This window comes from Symphodus melops (genome assembly GCF_947650265.1).
Source record: "Symphodus melops genome assembly, chromosome: 5".
NCBI lineage: Eukaryota > Metazoa > Chordata > Actinopteri > Labriformes > Labridae > Symphodus > Symphodus melops.
Genome location: NC_136695.1, coordinates 19,503,303 through 19,521,532, shown reverse-complemented (window position 1 = coordinate 19,521,532; position 18,230 = coordinate 19,503,303). Strand labels below are relative to the sequence as shown.

Here is an 18,230-nt window from a genome sequence, read left to right as displayed (position 1 = left end):
TTGATAGTTTGGGTTGATTTATGATACTGAGACAGTGTCACTGGTATGTTGCCAGCTTTAGAGGCACTCAGCTAAAGGTTAAATCAGCAGACTACTCTCACATCAGTGAGCAGCCTCACTCTGCAGGGAAGTGTGAAAGAGGCTTGTTTTGCCTCTTGGACAGCAAAGAATCTTAACATGAAGTGACAAATACCCATGTAATGATCTAATTTACAATGTTTACCATCAGAGGAAATGACACAAGCAGACATGTCATTAAAAATATGTTTGTTTATTTAGTGTCTTAATAATTTAAGAGGGTTGGAAAGAGGGTTTGATGCTTCTCCAGCTGCACCACCAAAAACCTTGAAGTATTGTAGAGAAAATAAAGCCTGTCTCGCTCTGCGTCTTTTGACGCAAGGATAGACCGCATGGAGATTATAACAATCCTGGTCTTCTGTCTCTGCTGCCCTGTTTTTGGAAGTGGTCGTCAATGGCCCACATAGCTTGTTACATAGAGACAACATACCTGTGGCCTTGTGGACATAAATTAACCACTAACATCCGTCTCACATCAGTCTCTATAGAGACCGCAGCCTCTAAGACCATTATTTAAAACAAAGGCCGACTGGGTGTGTGATTCATACTGTCAGTTATACTCTTATTATCCAGTCTTTCCTGGAGTCCCACAGATGTTAACGGAGGTTAATATGTTGCAGTTGCTCTGTGGAGGTAACCGACAATTTCATGAGGCAGAAACGGTTAGTGTGTCTGTTCTGGTCCTGGTGCTGACTTAGGTTATGGCACTGTAGGTCCATCCTATTTCTCTTTGTAGACTCGGAGAATAGCCTCACACACAAACTGGAACTGACACTGAAACACATGAGAAAAGTGTATTAGCTTTTAACACTGTTGTTTTTAAAAAAAATGGTTACAGAACTCCTAGTCTATAAAATGAACAAATCAACGAAGAAATGTCCAAACATTCATGACTAATGTCAAAACATTTCCCACAAGTTGCCGTAGAGCTGTATTTCATTAGTTTTACAGGTATTTGCTTGGAAACATACATTTTCCAAGTTCATGAGTGTCAACCTTATGGCAATTCTTCAGGGTGAATATGGTGACAGTAAATATAAATTTTACTGAGTAGCTCTCGGAGAGGTATGTCTTTGTAATGGTACTTTGCTCTTAGTGCTGAAGTCGGCCTGCTAACATGCAGTGACAATGCTAACATGTCAAAAAAACTGAACATTCTTATTTTGACTGATAAAAGTTTCAGTCAGAATCAGATGATCCCAACATAAATAAGAATTTGTCGTGTGAAAACCATTAATGCATGAAACTATGAGACATTGAACCAAAACATTGTCTTTTATGGAGTTTGTTAGAAAACTAAACAAAGAACACAGAAAAATGCTCATCCTTATACCTGGAAAATATTTTTCCTCTACTGTGCTTATTTATTTATTTTTTTTATTAACACATGAAGGGAAACCTGAGGACGCTTTCCATCAGCAAAAAACGTCAGAGCGAAGAAGCCTGCAGCGACTGGATCTCCTTTCAAAATAAGGGTGATAGTGTTGGTAGTAGTGGCCGAGAAGCAGACTGCTAACTGGAGGGCTGCCATGTTCCCAGCACTTCCTCGTTTCAAAGCAATGAGTAACACTTTTCTCTCCCTTGACAGATACCACCGAGCGGCTGCAGAGCGCGGCTTCCAGGACAGCCCCCCCCCCTCCCCCAAGCAACCATCAGTGGTATACTGCAGCTGTCTTCAAATTAATTAAGATCAAAAGAGGACAAGACCCATGGTATGTAGAGCAGTGCAACATTGACCTCTATAAAAGTACATTTTGGCTGAGTGAATTTTAGTGGGTCAACCTGAATTTTTCTATATAGTTTCAAAATGTTCACTAATTGATCGTGGATGGCATCTTTTACCCATACTTATAAAAAATAATACTAAGTAAGAGGTTATAAAATCCCCACTGTCTGTTGCTGATCACATTCACAAGAATAGGACAGACATAAGGTCACAGTGACCTTGACCTTTGAACACCAAAATACATCAATCACTGAGTCTATATGAACATATTTAGTGCCAAATCTGAAGATGCATACTCATAATGTTCCTAAGATATCGCCTTAGGACAATATTGGTCAGAAAAGTGATTGTCTGGCACTCTGGGATGACACGTTAAGGATGATTTGCAAGTTACAAAATGTCACTATTTCATTATTTCATCCAATTAGGTGAATCTTTTTTTTATTTTTTTATTTAAGTGTATGTATGCCCATTATGTGAAAACTTTCCCTGCAGGAATTCCTGAGTGGTCACATTTAAAATAAGGAAAAAAGAGGTAGTTCCCCAGGGCAGGGCTGTTACCTTTGTGATGTCATTACAAGGTTCTACACCTGTAAACACAATTTGACTCCAGATAAAATTATTTTCTAAAACAACATCTGAAGCTAAAGGAGCACGAATAGTTTTTCTGTTTCTCTGTACCGTGGTCTGAACCATCATGGCTCGCTGGTCTCTCAGTGTTTTGACGATGTCCAGCGGAAATACGGGTCGACCCTCGTCCAATAGACGCAGTGCCGTTTCCATGGTGATAAGAACACCTGTTCTACCTATTCCAGCGCTGAAAGAGTAATTCAAATACAGATTGAGTGAACAGCAGAGGCAGGTACAGTACAAGCTTGCAACGTTAAATTACAGTGAGTGTGTATGTGGCGACTGTGTGTACTGCTATGAGTGTATGTTACCTGCAGTGTACCATTAGTGGTTCTTCACCTCTCCTCCTCTCCCTCACTGAGCTGATGAACAGCAGGAAATCTGATGGGTCATCGGGTACGCCGTGGTCCGGCCACGCGACATACTGCAGGTGTGTGACTGCACGTTCCTCACCCAGCTAAGACGCACACATGCACGCATGCACACACACATACACACACACACACACACACACACACACACACACACACACGCACGCACACACACACACACACACACACAAAAGGGCAGACAATCAGAGAGATTTAAAGCATTGCATAACTTTTAAAATGAAAAAAAAAACATGTAACCCACATGAGATTCACTGCAGCACTGCAAGCTTAAACACAGACAATATTCAGTCTGCTGTCTAAAAGAAAAACCCAGAGTTGAATAACAGAGAAGGTAAGCACAACAAAACTGCACGTGACCAGTAGGTGACACCGAGATTAGGACCCACACAGTGAGATGAAAACAGAAAAAAAACTGCGTAGTGTGGAGAGGATACACTGGAGTTTAAATAATTGTAGAGAGATGGCTGATTTTAGAGATCATACCGGTCATGTGGCCTGTTATTCCATGCAGGGATTAACTTGCTCCGCCAGAGGAACAGATGGACACACAGCAGTAACTGTGTATGCATGTGTGTGCATTCTGACTTTGTGCCTCCTTGAGCGATAGGTGTTTATTTACCTGTCCACCATATGAAAAGCAGGCCCTTATTAAGGTTTTTATTTAACGTGAAATAACCGGAAAGAAAGAGCCTCACATCAAAACACACAGCTACACATGCACCTGCTTACAGGTGTGCTCAAAGAATTTGTTTATATACACCAAAGCACCCACCCACGCACCAAACCTTCCACACACAAGTGACTGTATGTTGGCTGCAGAGTTTGCTGCCTGTGGTGAGCTCTGTTATGTGGCATATGGCATAAACATGGTACATGTCACCGTGCTCAGTGTATTGATGCCATATTTGAGATGTGCTCATATTTTATGTGCTAGTAAGGGACAGATTTTTCCATAATTGAATCATCTGCCAACTATTTCCCCCAGTCCCAAAATAGTCTGGCCGATTAAGGATCAGAAAACAGTGCCAAAAGTGATGTCACCTGATTGTTTTATTTTTGCAACACCCCCAAATTCTAGTTGCTTTTATTACAATGTTTTAAATTGAATTGTAATTTTCCCTTTTGAAAAGCTAAGAGAAGATATTGTTTAAATATTATTACATTTTTCAATAATCAGAAGAGTTGCAAATTCATTCTACGGACCAACAAACCAATTTATTACCATTGCAGCCCAATTTGCTGTTGTACCTGTGTGTGTGTCAGCGTGAACTGTCGCGTCACGTACGCCAGGTTGCACTCCTCTGAGTGACACTTCACCCGCATGTGCCCATATTCCCTCACTTCCGGAGGATGTGGCCAGTACTGGTGGCACTTGGTCTGAAAGTGTATGAAATTAGTGACAAGTTAAGTTTCATCTGACATGGAGTCATCAGTGAGAATACAATTTACTGTCCCTGCTGCATTCGCTGTGCTCAACTCTCATGAAATGAACCCAACATTCAACAGTGTTGTAGGTTCAAGCAATCTGAGGAACAAAAACAATACATCAGGAGCAGGATGTGAAGTGATTTCACAGTTTATTTGTCTGATCCTTAAGTAGAGAAAAATTCAAGGTACTTGACTATCATCAGGAAAATGATCAATTAATGAAAGCATCTGGTAACTAAGCAACTGAGGGAGACATATTCATGCAACAAGACCTTGATATATCGCTGTCTCCATCAATATGTTTTCACCCTCCGATGATTTAGTTCACTGGCATCCTGCTTACACTTCATATTTAGCTTTTCTCTCTCTTTTCTCTCTGAAACCCTGTAATTACTCACAACGGTGCCAATTAATTGTTATTTTTTGCAAACACCCCCGTAGAAGCTTGTTATTACTGTAATAATACCAAATAAAGCAGTGTGTAAAAGTCTCAAACTAGTGCTGCAGTAATACTTGCTAAAGAACTGCTGATATTAAGCTGTGTGATTTCCAGTGTTTCTCCAGCTGTTTCTTCTCCTCTCTCACTTCTTCCATATAAATGTTGCTGTTTATTGTGTGAAAAGTATGAATGTGTAGAAGAATGTATACCCGTCCTCTCTCTGTCAGAGTTGTGAGCATGATGATGGTATGTGTCTGCTGCTCCCAAACAGTCTGCCAAAAGTGAGTGCAGGTCTGTGGTAACGGACCCTGAGCTGCAACATAACGTAAACACACACCAGACACTGGGGGCGCCATCTAAGAGACAGACAAATAAATACATACAGATGCACGGGCAACACACAAAGGATGAGTTTGCATTCACATGTCAGACAGGGACAAGTCAAACGGACAGTTTTTATATCAGTGATGCACACCGTGATGTGGCTGGCGTTGATGTAGTCCTCCTGGCCCTTCAGCACCACTCTGGTGGCATCGTCTGAAAGGAGAGCAGGACGTCAGTGTGTGAGGGTCATCACAGAACTGCAGGCGCCACCAATTAAATTTCATGAGATGCCACAGCCGTGAGCGCCACATCAAGGTTAGAAAGGAGGCAAAGAGCTGGGGGTGGAGGAGAGGGAGCAGGTATGTAGGACTCAGAAATAGAGGCAGCCAGAATATGAAGCACTTACAAGGTAAAACATCCTTATAACGATTCTTATCCATGTTCTCAGGGAGCCGGGCGCAGCTTATAGACAGACCAGGCTTTCTCCTGTATAAATTCTATAAACGAAAAAAGCATACATGCATGTGAAAACAGTCATACATAAACAAACAACACATACACATTCAAGCCTGACCACAGCCTCATTGTCTCAGACTAAGGGGTCTAAGTGATCACTAAAGCCTGATATCTGAACTTAATAATTAATTATTTCATTTTAACGGTAATAGTACCTCAAAGTGGAAACACATTGTGCCTGACTGTATGCCTCTCTCGAGCTGTTTCATGGATTCCTCCACTGTAGTGACCCGCTCCGACTGGCCAGAGGACGGTGACCTGTGACCCTGTGATTCCCCACTAAGCGTGAGAGCAGGAGGCAACTGCAGCGAAGGTGCCACCCGGCCAGGTCCTGGAAAACAAGAACGGTTGAAGGATATGAGGAAATATTCATGGAGAAGTGAACAAGACCGTGAGCACTTTTAAAATCACACACAGCTTCAGTAGTTCTTTCTCTCCGGTTCTTGCACACAAACACGCACCTTTACGTCTGATAAGCAAGGCCAGCTCTCTGGAATGCGACTCTCTGCTGGCTCGTATGAACATGACAACCTGGTCGTGTGTGTGTTCAGAAATGTCTCGACCGTTGATGAGCACAAGAAGGTCTCCCTCCAGAAGTTTGGGCTCACATCGACCTGCCTACAAAGAACACAGGTTGGTATCAAAGCTGACATCGCCACGGCGATCATCAATTCATGTCACAGGGCTGACAGCTACAACTGGTCACTAGCTGATTGCACATCTATCAGCATCAGTGTGTATATGACAAACAAATAAGTAACAAGAAATCAGACACTTAAAGATACAGTGTCACCATTAAACTTTACTAAGAATAATGTTCACTTGTACCCCAAACCTCCTATCAGTCAAGTTTTACAAACCTTTCTTATTCATCAATAATTGTGTCTTAATCAATCCATATTTTTCATGTCTGTTCTATTCAACCAACAGTTACAAACTTTTAATTGACTTATCAACACAAGTCTATTTCTGCCCCATACATCCTGCTTTATAAAGATCCATTTGTCCATATTATGTTGCTAATTCATCACAGAGTTATAGTGACAAAACCTGGACTCGACAATCCAAACACAAACATGTCAGAGTCTGTTCTTACCGGAGAGTCAGGTTTAACGTGGGATATGGATAAAGGCATCTTCTGATCCACCCCACCCTGACAGGAGTTAGGAAACAACATGGAGCAATAGATCAGAAGGCGGAGGAGTGACAACACAAACACAATGCAGGTATATAACATAAATATGAAACACGAGGATAGTATAAGGATACGAGAAATAGATCGAAGTTGAAGAAAGAGAACCCACTTTTACATTGAAGCCAAACTTGCCCTCGTGATCGGGGTTAATACATATGAGCATTAAGTCACCGTCGCCCGGGTAACCCTGTGTGGACACAAGAGCTCGGAATCAACTCATATATGTACACACCTAGACAAACATGTACTACATCAATTTAGAGTTAATGATGAAAGAACGGACCTTGTTGTTAAGTTGTAAGCTGTGGTCACCATCGTCCTCTCCTATACTGTCATCAGTCTGCAACAGTGACTCGTCTGTCCCATGAGCGTCAGTGCCAGGAAGGCTGAAAGAGATTTAATTAAAGAAATTCTTCAAACGTTTGTTGATGATAAACAGATTCAACAAACAACACGGCTAAATGATTCAGGAAAACATCTTCTTGTCTGCTGTGTTAACATGATGTGCTTGTAGTAATCATCTCACAACTTAATACATACCAATTTATACAGGGTGGTGTATTTTCTTTTCTGAGTGAAACATCTTTGCTAATGGCTACTTATTTCAGAAGTGTACGTGCAAAAGGCTCTCTAACCAGAAACAGCTGGGAGTTTCTTATGGCTGTTCAGCCAACTCATGATAATAGTTTGACCTTGGTGAAATAAAAGCCAAGCAACAGCTCTATCAGTAATCTAACAGTAATCTCAGTTGCTTACTTAAACTTAAACGGATTAGATGATATTACAGACGCGTCAGTCAAATCTTAAATAAATAAATGATGATACATCATGCCAACAAAGCCCACTAAAATGACTCCTTTAAGAGATGTTTCTGCTGTGACGGATACTGACTAGTGTGGTGAAAAGTCTCCTTCACTGTCCTTGCTGCTGGTCACAGACGCCCTGTATGTGTAGAAGACGTCCTCCCCCTCTGACATGTCTTTCAAGTCACTAGTCAATTCAACCGAGGAGGGGCGGGGCTTGCGGATTCCGTGGCGAACTCGAGGACTTCTCCTAACAGGGAGACAAACCAGAAGACAGTGTATTTATGCTCAAAACAAGGTTAGATGAAATGGCGGGATAGGTAAGGAAAAGAAAACTGCAGCATCTCTACCAGCTTTCAGATGCTACACTAATTCTCTTTTCATCTGTAGTTGTGGATGAGCCTTGAGGTCGTACCAGTTTGGGGTGGATGGGGGCGATCTAGAAGGCAGACTCTTGGTTTCGAGATATTCTGATGAAGTGGACCTCCGCATCACTGGGTTCCACACCATCCCTCCCACCACTCTTTGGCAGACTGGTCCACTGCAAAGAAACAGACATATGATGTAAACTATTCTGTCTTGATGCCAAATGAAACATGTGAGGATAAACGTGTCAGCACATTCTCACCTCTCAGTCTTGCTGTTGCTGAGGCCGAGGTGTTGTGTGATCAGCTTCCTGTAGGACTGCACTGTGCTGTTGTTGTTTTTGGGGCTCCTGGCGCTCCGGTTGGAGCAGAAGAAGGAGTGGTGATCCACACAGGACCTCCACAGGTTCTTACAAGCTTTGGGACAGGGCAGAATGAGGGACACCTCACAATCCTGGGTCTCCCCCTGCAACATGTTCAGTGAGGGTAACCCAATTATTGAGGGTCAAATCTTAGTTACAGTACATGACTAAATCAATATAAGGCAATAACACTGCCTTGTCTCGTATTTTTAATGAAAGACTTGTTACTTCTTTATTGCCAAAGACTGGAGGAGCAGCATCTTTTTAATTATACCATATGACCATCTATGACCTAAGTCTGTATTTCTGACTTTTTGTTATTCAAATATTAATAATGAGCTAAAAATCTCCTGCTTTAATATTGGGTATTAATACACCAGGTTTCATTAAAAAGCATGTGTTTATAAAAACAAACAAATAAACTGTAGATAGACTCACGTGTTTGCGTTTAAGGTGTATAACAAAGCGTTTTCTCTTGAAGGAAATCTTGATGATATTCCCCCTGCATGTGAAGCAGTCACATTGTTAACGACTTCAGAAAAAAAATAGGCATCTAAGATGTAATTAGTGACATCATTATCACTCACCAGGGGAAGAAACTGGAGCATATCATATTACAGAACACTGCAACACCGCTGGAGGCCAGACCCACCATCAGAGGGGTGTTGTTAGATTCCTGAGGAAAAGGTTCTTATATGAGCCGAGGTTTCAACTGGAAAATGGAAGTATTAAATCAAAGTTGAATTACGGGAGTACCACGGAAGTATGCAGCTCCACTCCATACAGCTCCAGAGTCCTCGCCGTGTTGAGGAAATACAGCTCTGCCTCACTCTGCTTCAGCCCCCTAAGAGAACACCCAGATTCTCACATGCAAGAACAGCAACCAAATACACGACAAACCAGTTGTTGTTTCAGAGGTATAGAGCTAATGAGATGTCTGAATTACTTGTGTTGAGGATGCAAGTCTTCTACTTTAGAGAAGAAGTCTTCATCCTGCTCGGGAATGAAGAAGCCCTTTGAGAGGTAACCGGGAAGGCGGGACGGACAGTGATCCCCCATCTCAGCTGCAGGTGATTAACAGAAACACTGAGCACCCACACGCTGACATCTGCTGCTTATTGAGAGCATCCTCATCAGGGATGATTGCTAGTAAGTCATTTATCTTTTTTCTCCCCCTCTATAAGGAGAGACTTACATTGGACAGCGTAAGAGGCCAACACTACAGCTGCACTCAGAGGACACTGCAACCTGCAATCAGACTCCATGATTACATACTGAATCAGATAAATACAAACTGTACAGAGTAAATGGGTGATATATTTCATGTTTGTGCTTAACTCACCGCCCTTCTCTAATGTCGCTCCTGATCTGGAGGAAGTAGAAGTGTCTGTGGGAAATACACAAGGGGAACTTTACACAAGTCAAGCCAAGCCCCAAAAGGTCATTGTGTCAAGTGTCCAAAGGCCTTGTGATTACAACTTCCGGGTGCTTTAGGTAATGCACAGTGGTTTAAAGACGTACGTTCATAGAAAAAGAGAGGTCAGTAATAAGGCTGATGGTGCATCAACTTTGCTCTGGGGACAGCAAAGTTGGTGTGTCATTAAGTCACTCTACAACTTTTTACCCAGTCTGAAAGTCATTTTAAAAAGTTAAAAAAAACAGCAACCATTGAATGAATTGCATTGAGGTCATCTATAGTCAAGCATGGCACACAGAGGATGATTTCTACTTCAGTCGATGATCCCTCCTCTTTTAATTTTGTGCTACTAGCACGTCAAAGGTTTCTTACAATGAGAAACATTTCAACATTTACAATATGGCATACCTCAACACATTTGACATACATTTAAGATACCCAGGGGATCAATTATTTCTGACAGAAGCCCCCGCTCCATTAACAGGCTGACATTTGTGTTTTTTGAGTAACCTGGTGCAACCACTGATGAATGGACTGTTGTGAAGTCTTCTGCACACGTTCATGTCCTCCTCAGAATCATTTGCATGACTTTTGTCAGGCTACATTTTCAATATTCCAATACTGTGGTTTATCCAAAAATAAAATGTAAAATACATACAAATACTAATTTTTGATTATAGAGCTATAGAGTTTTGGTGGCATGCGAACAAAACAAAATGTAAACAGGCTCCTAACATGTCAAGACTGTCATATGAGCATGTTGGCATTCAGCTTACAGTACTACTGTTCTGAAGTGAAGGTTCACACCACTGTGTTAAATTAAAGACACAAACCACTAAGTCCTTAATTTCATCCATAATCACACTGAAAAAGAAGACCTTTGTGGGTAATACAATTTCTTTAGATGAAATATATGTGGAAATAATACTGCTACAAAACCCCAAAATAACAGAGAAACATGTCTACTAACCGTGTCTGTTCATGCTGCAGAGAGTTGGGATCAGAGATGAAGAATCGTACTCTGAAGTTCAGATAAAAGGGAGAAGCAAGACCTGCAAAAAAACAGAAATGACATGGATCTATTGTTGTAAGGTCACCCAATTCAAATAGTCTCTTTTAAAACTCTGCTTCAATTATGTTTTTTTAACTAAAAATGCATTTGTGGAGACAGTAAATTGTCAAGAGGATACCCTTTATCTGCTTCTTCAACGGTTTCTCAGGCTCCAACCATCTCTGACAGAGAGGGAGAGAGATTCATTAAGTGTAAACATTCATATACGTTTACCCTGTGGTGTCATCCTCGAAAAAAAATAAACAATCAATAGTCTCAGCCCAAATGTGTAGCAGATGAAGAGCGAGCTCACAGGAGAGAGTGTGTTGGCTGTGATCGAGGCGATGGCTGTGCTCGATTCTCTGATCTGCAAACTGAAGAGCTGCCTCTCCTGCAGGCCCAGGTGGTTGCATACTTGGTCCAACAGAACCACACCTTCATCCTGCTTCTGAAAGACGGAAACAACAAACAACATCAATATCAGCCAAAACCTTGAGCGACAGCTAACCGTGGACTACTTACAGGGATACCAAGCCACATTATATAGACAGGAATATTTCTTTTAATCGTTGGGTTTCCCTCTGCTTATTTCAAGAGATAAAAATAGTAACACATGTAAAAAAAAAAATCAAATTAGTTATAAATATATTTAGATGATAATAGAATATCCAAAAGACCATCTGCTGCTCCACTCTCTGTGGTTTAACTGTTCATCGTTTAATTAATCACTTAGAAGGAGAATCAGCAGCGTATCCACATTTCCCACTTTCTGTGACCAGAAGCACATTATCAGTATCACAAGAGGACAACACTTACTGTAAACTGCAGTGACCAGTGTTTTCTCTCAGCAAGAAAACATACATTTTGATGTACATGAACAGAGAATCCAAGTGAAGATCCATTTCAATTGAGTGGAGGCACACAATAAACATTAGTCTACAGAGGAGAAATACAGCAGCCGTGAAAAAGAAAGTAATGAAGAGTTTATTCTTAGAATCCGTCTGCACATTAGGACCACAGCGCTCTCCCTGCTCTCCCACCGTTCACATAAAGATGCAGCACAGCGGCTGGAAAGCAATATTGTGATTGCCTTACAGCGTGTTTGTGGGTATATACTACTGTCAGGCTGCATGTCGCTGAATGTGCTGCTGATGTGAAGGCACCTACACTAAGAGTAACGAGCTCCATGCAAACTGCAGGAGCTGAGCGTGTCCTTCAAAGTCAAGGTCAGCGTTCAACAAGAGATGTGGCTCAATGGGAATAGAACGAATAGTCGTCACTACATCATAGAGTGACGCTGCTATCATTAGTGGAGACTAACGGGAGGAACATATGATCTCCTCATACACTGACTGCATGTGTGTTTGATTTTGTGTGTGTGTATGTGTGTGTGTATGTGTGTGTGTGTGTGTGCGTGCGTGTGTGTATGTGTGTGTGTGTGTTACGCACGTTGACTCTGAAGGTCTCAATTGTGCCGTCCAGCAGCTGAACTAGGCAGAGGAGGTCCGGTTTTGGCATGTCTGTTACCACGGTAACTCTGCCTCCCTCTCAAGACAAACACCCTGCCCTCAGATCGTCACTGAGAGGGGACCTGGAAACACAAACACACACACCACACACACACAAAAACAGTGTCAGATGTTTCCAGGCTGTTGTCTTCAAATGAAAGCACCTCCCTGAGGATGACATTGTGTGGTGAGTATTATGTGCTGGATGGAGCATCAGGCTGCAGTGAGTAATGCACCGTGAATGCAGAGGAGTGACTGTTCGTGTAGCGTGTGTGTGTGTGTGTGTGTGTGTGTGTGTGTGTTAGTAATATCTTATTATTTGGCCTGGGTCTGAACATGTCCCTTCCTTCTCCCTGCCTCTCTCCCTCTGAGTCTCTCTCCGCCTTTTGCAGGCAGCTGAATGATAAGAATGTTAAACATTTTCGGAGTTGAACACGCCCATCGACAGAACTAAAACTGATCTCAGAGCTGCCACTGGAAGCTCTGCAAACACACACAAACACACATGCACTGCTAATGCATGCACGAACATACAAGATAAAAGACAATACATCAGCAATATCTGTTTTTGGTATGTGTGCGAGCGTCTATGTTCATGTAAATATATTTACATACATGTGTCCTGCCTTGGCTTCCAGGTCGATATTTATGAATCCAGATTGGCTGGTCACGCACACTTTTCTGAAAGGACACAGCATTTGAGTTAATGTTTGAACACAGTGACACACTCTGCATATGTTAAAACAAAGTTAGTCCCAGTTTGAAGACTTTTTTTTTCCATAATAACCTCTCCAGAAGCAACCTTTAATGAACTGACAAGCTAAAGTGACTTTTAAAGCAGAATTATCATTGATGAAGAGACTTTGAAATCACTGGTGGTAATGTATATGGCATCAATTTCTGACAACATTTAAAGATGAGGAAACATAAATGCAGTTATCCAACGTTATGATGACTTTTACGCAAATAAAGATGAATCAGAAATAGCCTTGCGGCTCAAGGTTAAAACCGAACACTGTAGGATTCAAATCAGAAACACCTATGCCTAAAATATAGTCATACACCTTTAAAAGGAAACAGAGAGATATGGTTTTGGGCCCATATCTATGTTGATCGTCTCTTCTAGTCTGTCGATAATGAACTCTGCTTTGACCTGCTGTACTTTGATCCTCAGTGCGAACAAGGAAACTGTTGACAACCTGATATTTTGCTTCAGCTACACCCAAGAGGAGTAAAGCTCCACAGGCAAACTTTAGCTGTGCTCGTAACTTGGCAAAGTGAATGTTTTCTTTTTTTTTTTAAGAAGAGAAGGTTCAAAAGAGGTTAAATAAATATGTGTATACCTCAGCGTTCCCTCCTCAGAGACTGTTCATGTTCCTCAAAGTGTCCGCTGTGAAAACCTCGGGACGGGGCGCGTCGGAAGGGCCAGGTATAGTTAGGTAAATATCCGGGACAAGTTTCTCATCCCTGGCTGCGCTGACTCTGCGCGGCCCCGCCCCTTTCGCAGCGCGCGCTCTCCGAGAAATGCGCGCTCAAGGTGGCGTGCTTGCGCAAAGCCAAGGAAATTAGGGCAAACATTACATCAAGCCTTTATTAAATTGATAGCCCATGTATTTAATCCAAAAAAGAAAATAAGTGCAAAACACATAAAAGGAAGAACTTTGAAAACATATTATATGATGCCTTATAGAAAAATAATTCAACTAATTTACTTTAGGTCTATTAAACTAATATTAAATCGTCCCAAGGTACTGATTCATTATAATCTTAACACTGGTGGTTGTAATTGATGGATGGATGGATGGATGGATGGATGGATGGATGGATTGATTGATTGATTGATTGATTGATTGATTGATTGATTGATTGATTGATTGATTGAGTGAGTGAGTGAATGAGTGAGTGATAGGTGGCACTTTATTGTAAGTCTGAAATGTATCTTATGTCATAGCAGCTTCATTTACAACATAAAATAAAGACAGTAAGATATAAAGATTCATACATCTGACACAATATCTAAACACCAAACAAATATTACCTTCCCATGTTTATTTGATCTGGGATTCAGCTCCATTATTAAGTGACTGTACAAATGAGTGCTTTGTTATTGCCTCCGTAAACTATTGGACTCTTTATCTCAGGTGTGATTATAATAGTGCTCTGTTCTCTGTGTGGTTAGGGTGGGAGAAAATGCTGTTATCCAGCTGTAACTCATTTTTATGGTAGAGTTACCAGAGCCTCTGGAATGGTTGGGTTCAATATTTGCGAATACCTTTATTTGGTGGAGCAATTTCGATTTTTAAAGTAGCATGTATGTGTTGGGAAATGGAAGTAAAAAAACAAAACAAGAACATGACATGACAGCCGGTGGGGGGAATAAAATATGTCTGTTTGCAGACATATTCAATATGGTCTTGCCTGGATAAGCAGCATTTTGCAGCTGTATATGTTGGAGTGGAATTAGTCTCACTAAACTCCTTCAACTGCTATACAACAAGGTAAAATCCCTCAAGGACAATCCAGGTTTCATTTAATTCAAATAGGCAGAGTAGTTATAACATATAGCAAATTAATCATGACCTTTAAAACAAGAACATTTCCAATTTGAGTCTAGTTTTAGACACCCCAAAATGCTGAACAACTGAAAAAAACAACTAATTATTGACCATACTATTCATGATATTAAGTGTTTTAGAGAGGAGAAAGACCAATGGTAAACAGTGTTATTTTTATAGCATTAAACTGAGAAGATATACAAAACATGTTATAGTATTTTTAGACAGTATGAGTATGTGATTAAAATAAAACAGATTTATTATTTTCATCGTCATTTTCAGTTTATCTGTTGACTATTTGTTCAATAATGTGATGTTTAAGATTGCCTATAAAGTGTAAACTACCAGCATGTGTTCTCATAGACCAGGGTGATCTTCAAAATACTCTTTATTACAACAAATAGTATAAAGCTAACTGAACTGCTTTTACCGATATATGGAGATTGTGATTTGTTGTGGGTTTAATGGGTGTGGATGTTTTTATGTTACTTGAGCCACTCATCAAAGGTATATTTTTGTCAATATGTGACAGACAAAGTTTTTTTTAAATCTTAAATCTTAAAGTACCTTGAGCATCCTCACTGAGTACCTCTTCAGATCAGGAGAAGCATTGCTGCAATTTAGAAAAGAAAAGTCCTTTTCTTATGTAATTGAGATAAAATATATTTACTGAAACATTGGATGGCACCATGATTAATGAAGACACAAAAGGAAGGTAAGAAAAGTGTTAGTCTGCACCACAAACTCCTCTGGTTTACTGTCACCATCTACAGGATAGATGATGTACTACTGCTGTTATGTACTGACATGAGTATGTTAATTTATCACACTGACAGCCAAAACTCTTTTATTTTTTCAAATCTATAACATGTGATTTAAAAAGCTGTTATAAAAGTTATTATATATTTATGATCATATATTTCCTTTAATTTTAGGGCGGTTATACATCATTAGAATATTACATCCTGAAAGTTTCAGTCTTAGATTAAGTACTCAGATATGTTTATTGAAGTAAAACTACAGCGTAAAATATTAGTTAAAATTCTGATGGAGAATAATTGCTAGTTTGAAAGTATACTGCTAAAAATTGCACTCAATGATAAAACATTACCCCTATGTGTGGTATAGTCTAATCCAAAATTAGCATTAACTATGAATTATGTAGCTGTAAAGGTAGAGCCATAACGTAATCTGCTGTAACTAGCACTTTGGTAAAAATCAACGTGGGGTAATGTTACAAATTAAAGCCCCGCACTTAAAATTGCTATATGCTATAAGGTACAAAACAAATCTGTATTGTGCACTGTAGTTTGTGCCTAAAATCCTGCCTTTTTTTTTGCTGCTGCTGCTGAAGCAGGTCTGAAATTCAACTGTTTTGGAACAACTTTTCGAAGGTGAACACAAAGTCTGTATGCAGCAAAAATGACTCCCAGATACTGGTCTGCAGATAGAGTAGACTCCAGCTGAGACACATCTCTGACTTTGAATTTAAAAAAAATAAGTTGGTGAAATGAGGTGATTTAGATAAGAGGACTAATAAGGAAAGAGAAGAAAGCAATAGTGCTGTTTCTAGAGCTTTTTCTCCTGTTAGGTGTGGTGATTGATACAATCACAGCATATAATCTGTCCTGACTGGTGGGGTTTGCCAGTTTGTTGGGCCTCCATACCCATAGGAATGTTGTTACACTGTTTAGCTATGTTGTGTAATGTTCAGTTGCCCATCTGTTGCTTTCCAGCAGAAGCAAAACCAGACATGGCCAGTTCCTCCGTGGTGTCAGAGTGATGTGACAAGAGGTGTCCGACTGGTCGGTCAGAGCAGAGACCAACTCACTTTGTGGTGACAGGTGGGAAGATGAGGAGGGTGGTGGTGGTTGTGGAGGTGGGGGGTATCATGCCTCCAATGTGGAACCTCCCCCTGTTGCTGTCTGAGGATCGACTTTCTGCAACAGAAACCAAGACACCTTGTACTACTGCCCTGAACTCTGCTGCACCAAATTTAGCCACAGAGACACAGGGGCAAACTGCACAGTATGTATCAGTCATCTGATTTACACACTTGTACTCTGATTGTGATACAGGGGCACTTTTCTATCACACAATCATTTCTTTATGTGATGCAAACAATGCATTTTGTACCCCTCTGTCTCTATCTCAAAATGTGTTTTCTGCAAACTGTGCCAGACTACTTTATCTTTCTCTTCACTGTATTATGTAATCACATGTTGATATGAATGTGTGCTTGGATATTAAAATCCTCAACAGGACCATTTGGACTATAGATAGTGTCTGTGACATTCTGGAGCACATAAACTGCTGAGATAAAGACAACAAGCAACTGTAGCTGTGACTAGAGTTTGGTCATATATCACCCTCACAAAAGTGGGTCTGTGGTGGTGTGGACAGGCCCTGGTACTACTCACGTGAGCAGAAACCACATGAGACATGCAGAAAGAAACTATTTTGTCATGTGCTGGAATGCTGTCATGAAATTTACACATGTAGGGTAACCTATCCATAGGTTCAAAAAGAAATGATGTGCTGCAAGTCTTTGGTCATCAAAAACAATGTGAGATGTGAGCATGACCCAAATAAATAAACAATCTTAAGTTAAGTTCTTTTGATATGAATCTAGTTGATTACATCACAGATAGTATCACTAACGGGCAGTGAACTCATGAGCATACTGTTCCAATTTTTTTTAGGGGGGCACAACTCGATGCTACCTGCAAGGGCCAACAGATCGTGTAACTTAAGATTGGGGTACCCCGCTTGTCCTGCATTACTCTGTAAAGCTTATTAGTTAACTTTACAAAAAAACAAACATTCAAACCGATTGTCTTAAAACGCCTTTTAGCCCTCAGTAAATTTGAATAAATCATTTTTATAACAACTCATAACCATTCGTTGAAATAACATTGGCTCTTCTTTAGTATAGTAGCCTTAACTTACACTTGAATTTAAGAAGCATTAATCTTATTCCATATGTTTAAAAGGGGATAGCTCACATGAACAAAACTACCAAAAACTATGCATTGACTATTTAGTTTTATGTTAGACAGTCAATCATAAAGTTATCTATCTTATGTTTGTTGTTTATTGAAATGAAACAAATGAAACAAGTTTGGCGGTGAATGATGTTATGTGGGTAGGCAACTGCTGATTACTCTTAAACGTCTAAAACGTGAAAAAGATTCTCTTTTATCAAATGTCGAAAAGACTTTGAACTTAGCCTACAACAGTGCATTTTACTTTCAAACCGTTGTTACAATTAATTGTGTCTATATGAAGTTTACAATTACAGGTGTGACATTAGGGGACCTTAATTTTGTAGTTAAAAAATGACTTTCGTAAACGAACTTTGTTGCACGCCACTACTACCGTATATATCTTTGAAATCTCCGAGGGTCATTAAACGCAGCCTTACTAATGATAACTACAGCG

General features: G+C 40.4%; 1 protein-coding gene across 1 annotated transcript; it reads right to left on the bottom strand.

Moving 5' to 3' along the window:
- Positions 1–255: 255 nt before the first annotated feature.
- On the bottom strand, positions 256–13,747 carry ptpn3 (protein tyrosine phosphatase non-receptor type 3). Its single transcript, XM_079343921.1, has 27 exons — positions 13,578–13,747; positions 12,850–12,915; positions 12,176–12,317; positions 11,040–11,174; positions 10,866–10,908; positions 10,646–10,727; positions 9,601–9,645; positions 9,454–9,506; positions 9,205–9,322; positions 9,015–9,102; positions 8,846–8,934; positions 8,697–8,760; positions 8,160–8,362; positions 7,947–8,072; positions 7,620–7,781; positions 7,012–7,114; positions 6,838–6,915; positions 6,630–6,686; positions 5,995–6,151; positions 5,689–5,864; positions 5,424–5,514; positions 5,169–5,230; positions 4,903–5,049; positions 4,075–4,203; positions 2,746–2,891; positions 2,486–2,621; positions 256–852 (listed from the first exon to the last, which is right to left on the bottom strand). The coding sequence occupies exons 3-27, from the start codon at positions 12,242–12,244 to the stop codon at positions 799–801; spliced, it is 2,613 nt and encodes an 870-aa protein (XP_079200047.1). The 5' UTR covers positions 12,245–12,317; positions 12,850–12,915; positions 13,578–13,747; the 3' UTR covers positions 256–798.
- Between the last annotated feature and the right edge of the window lie 4,483 nt (positions 13,748–18,230).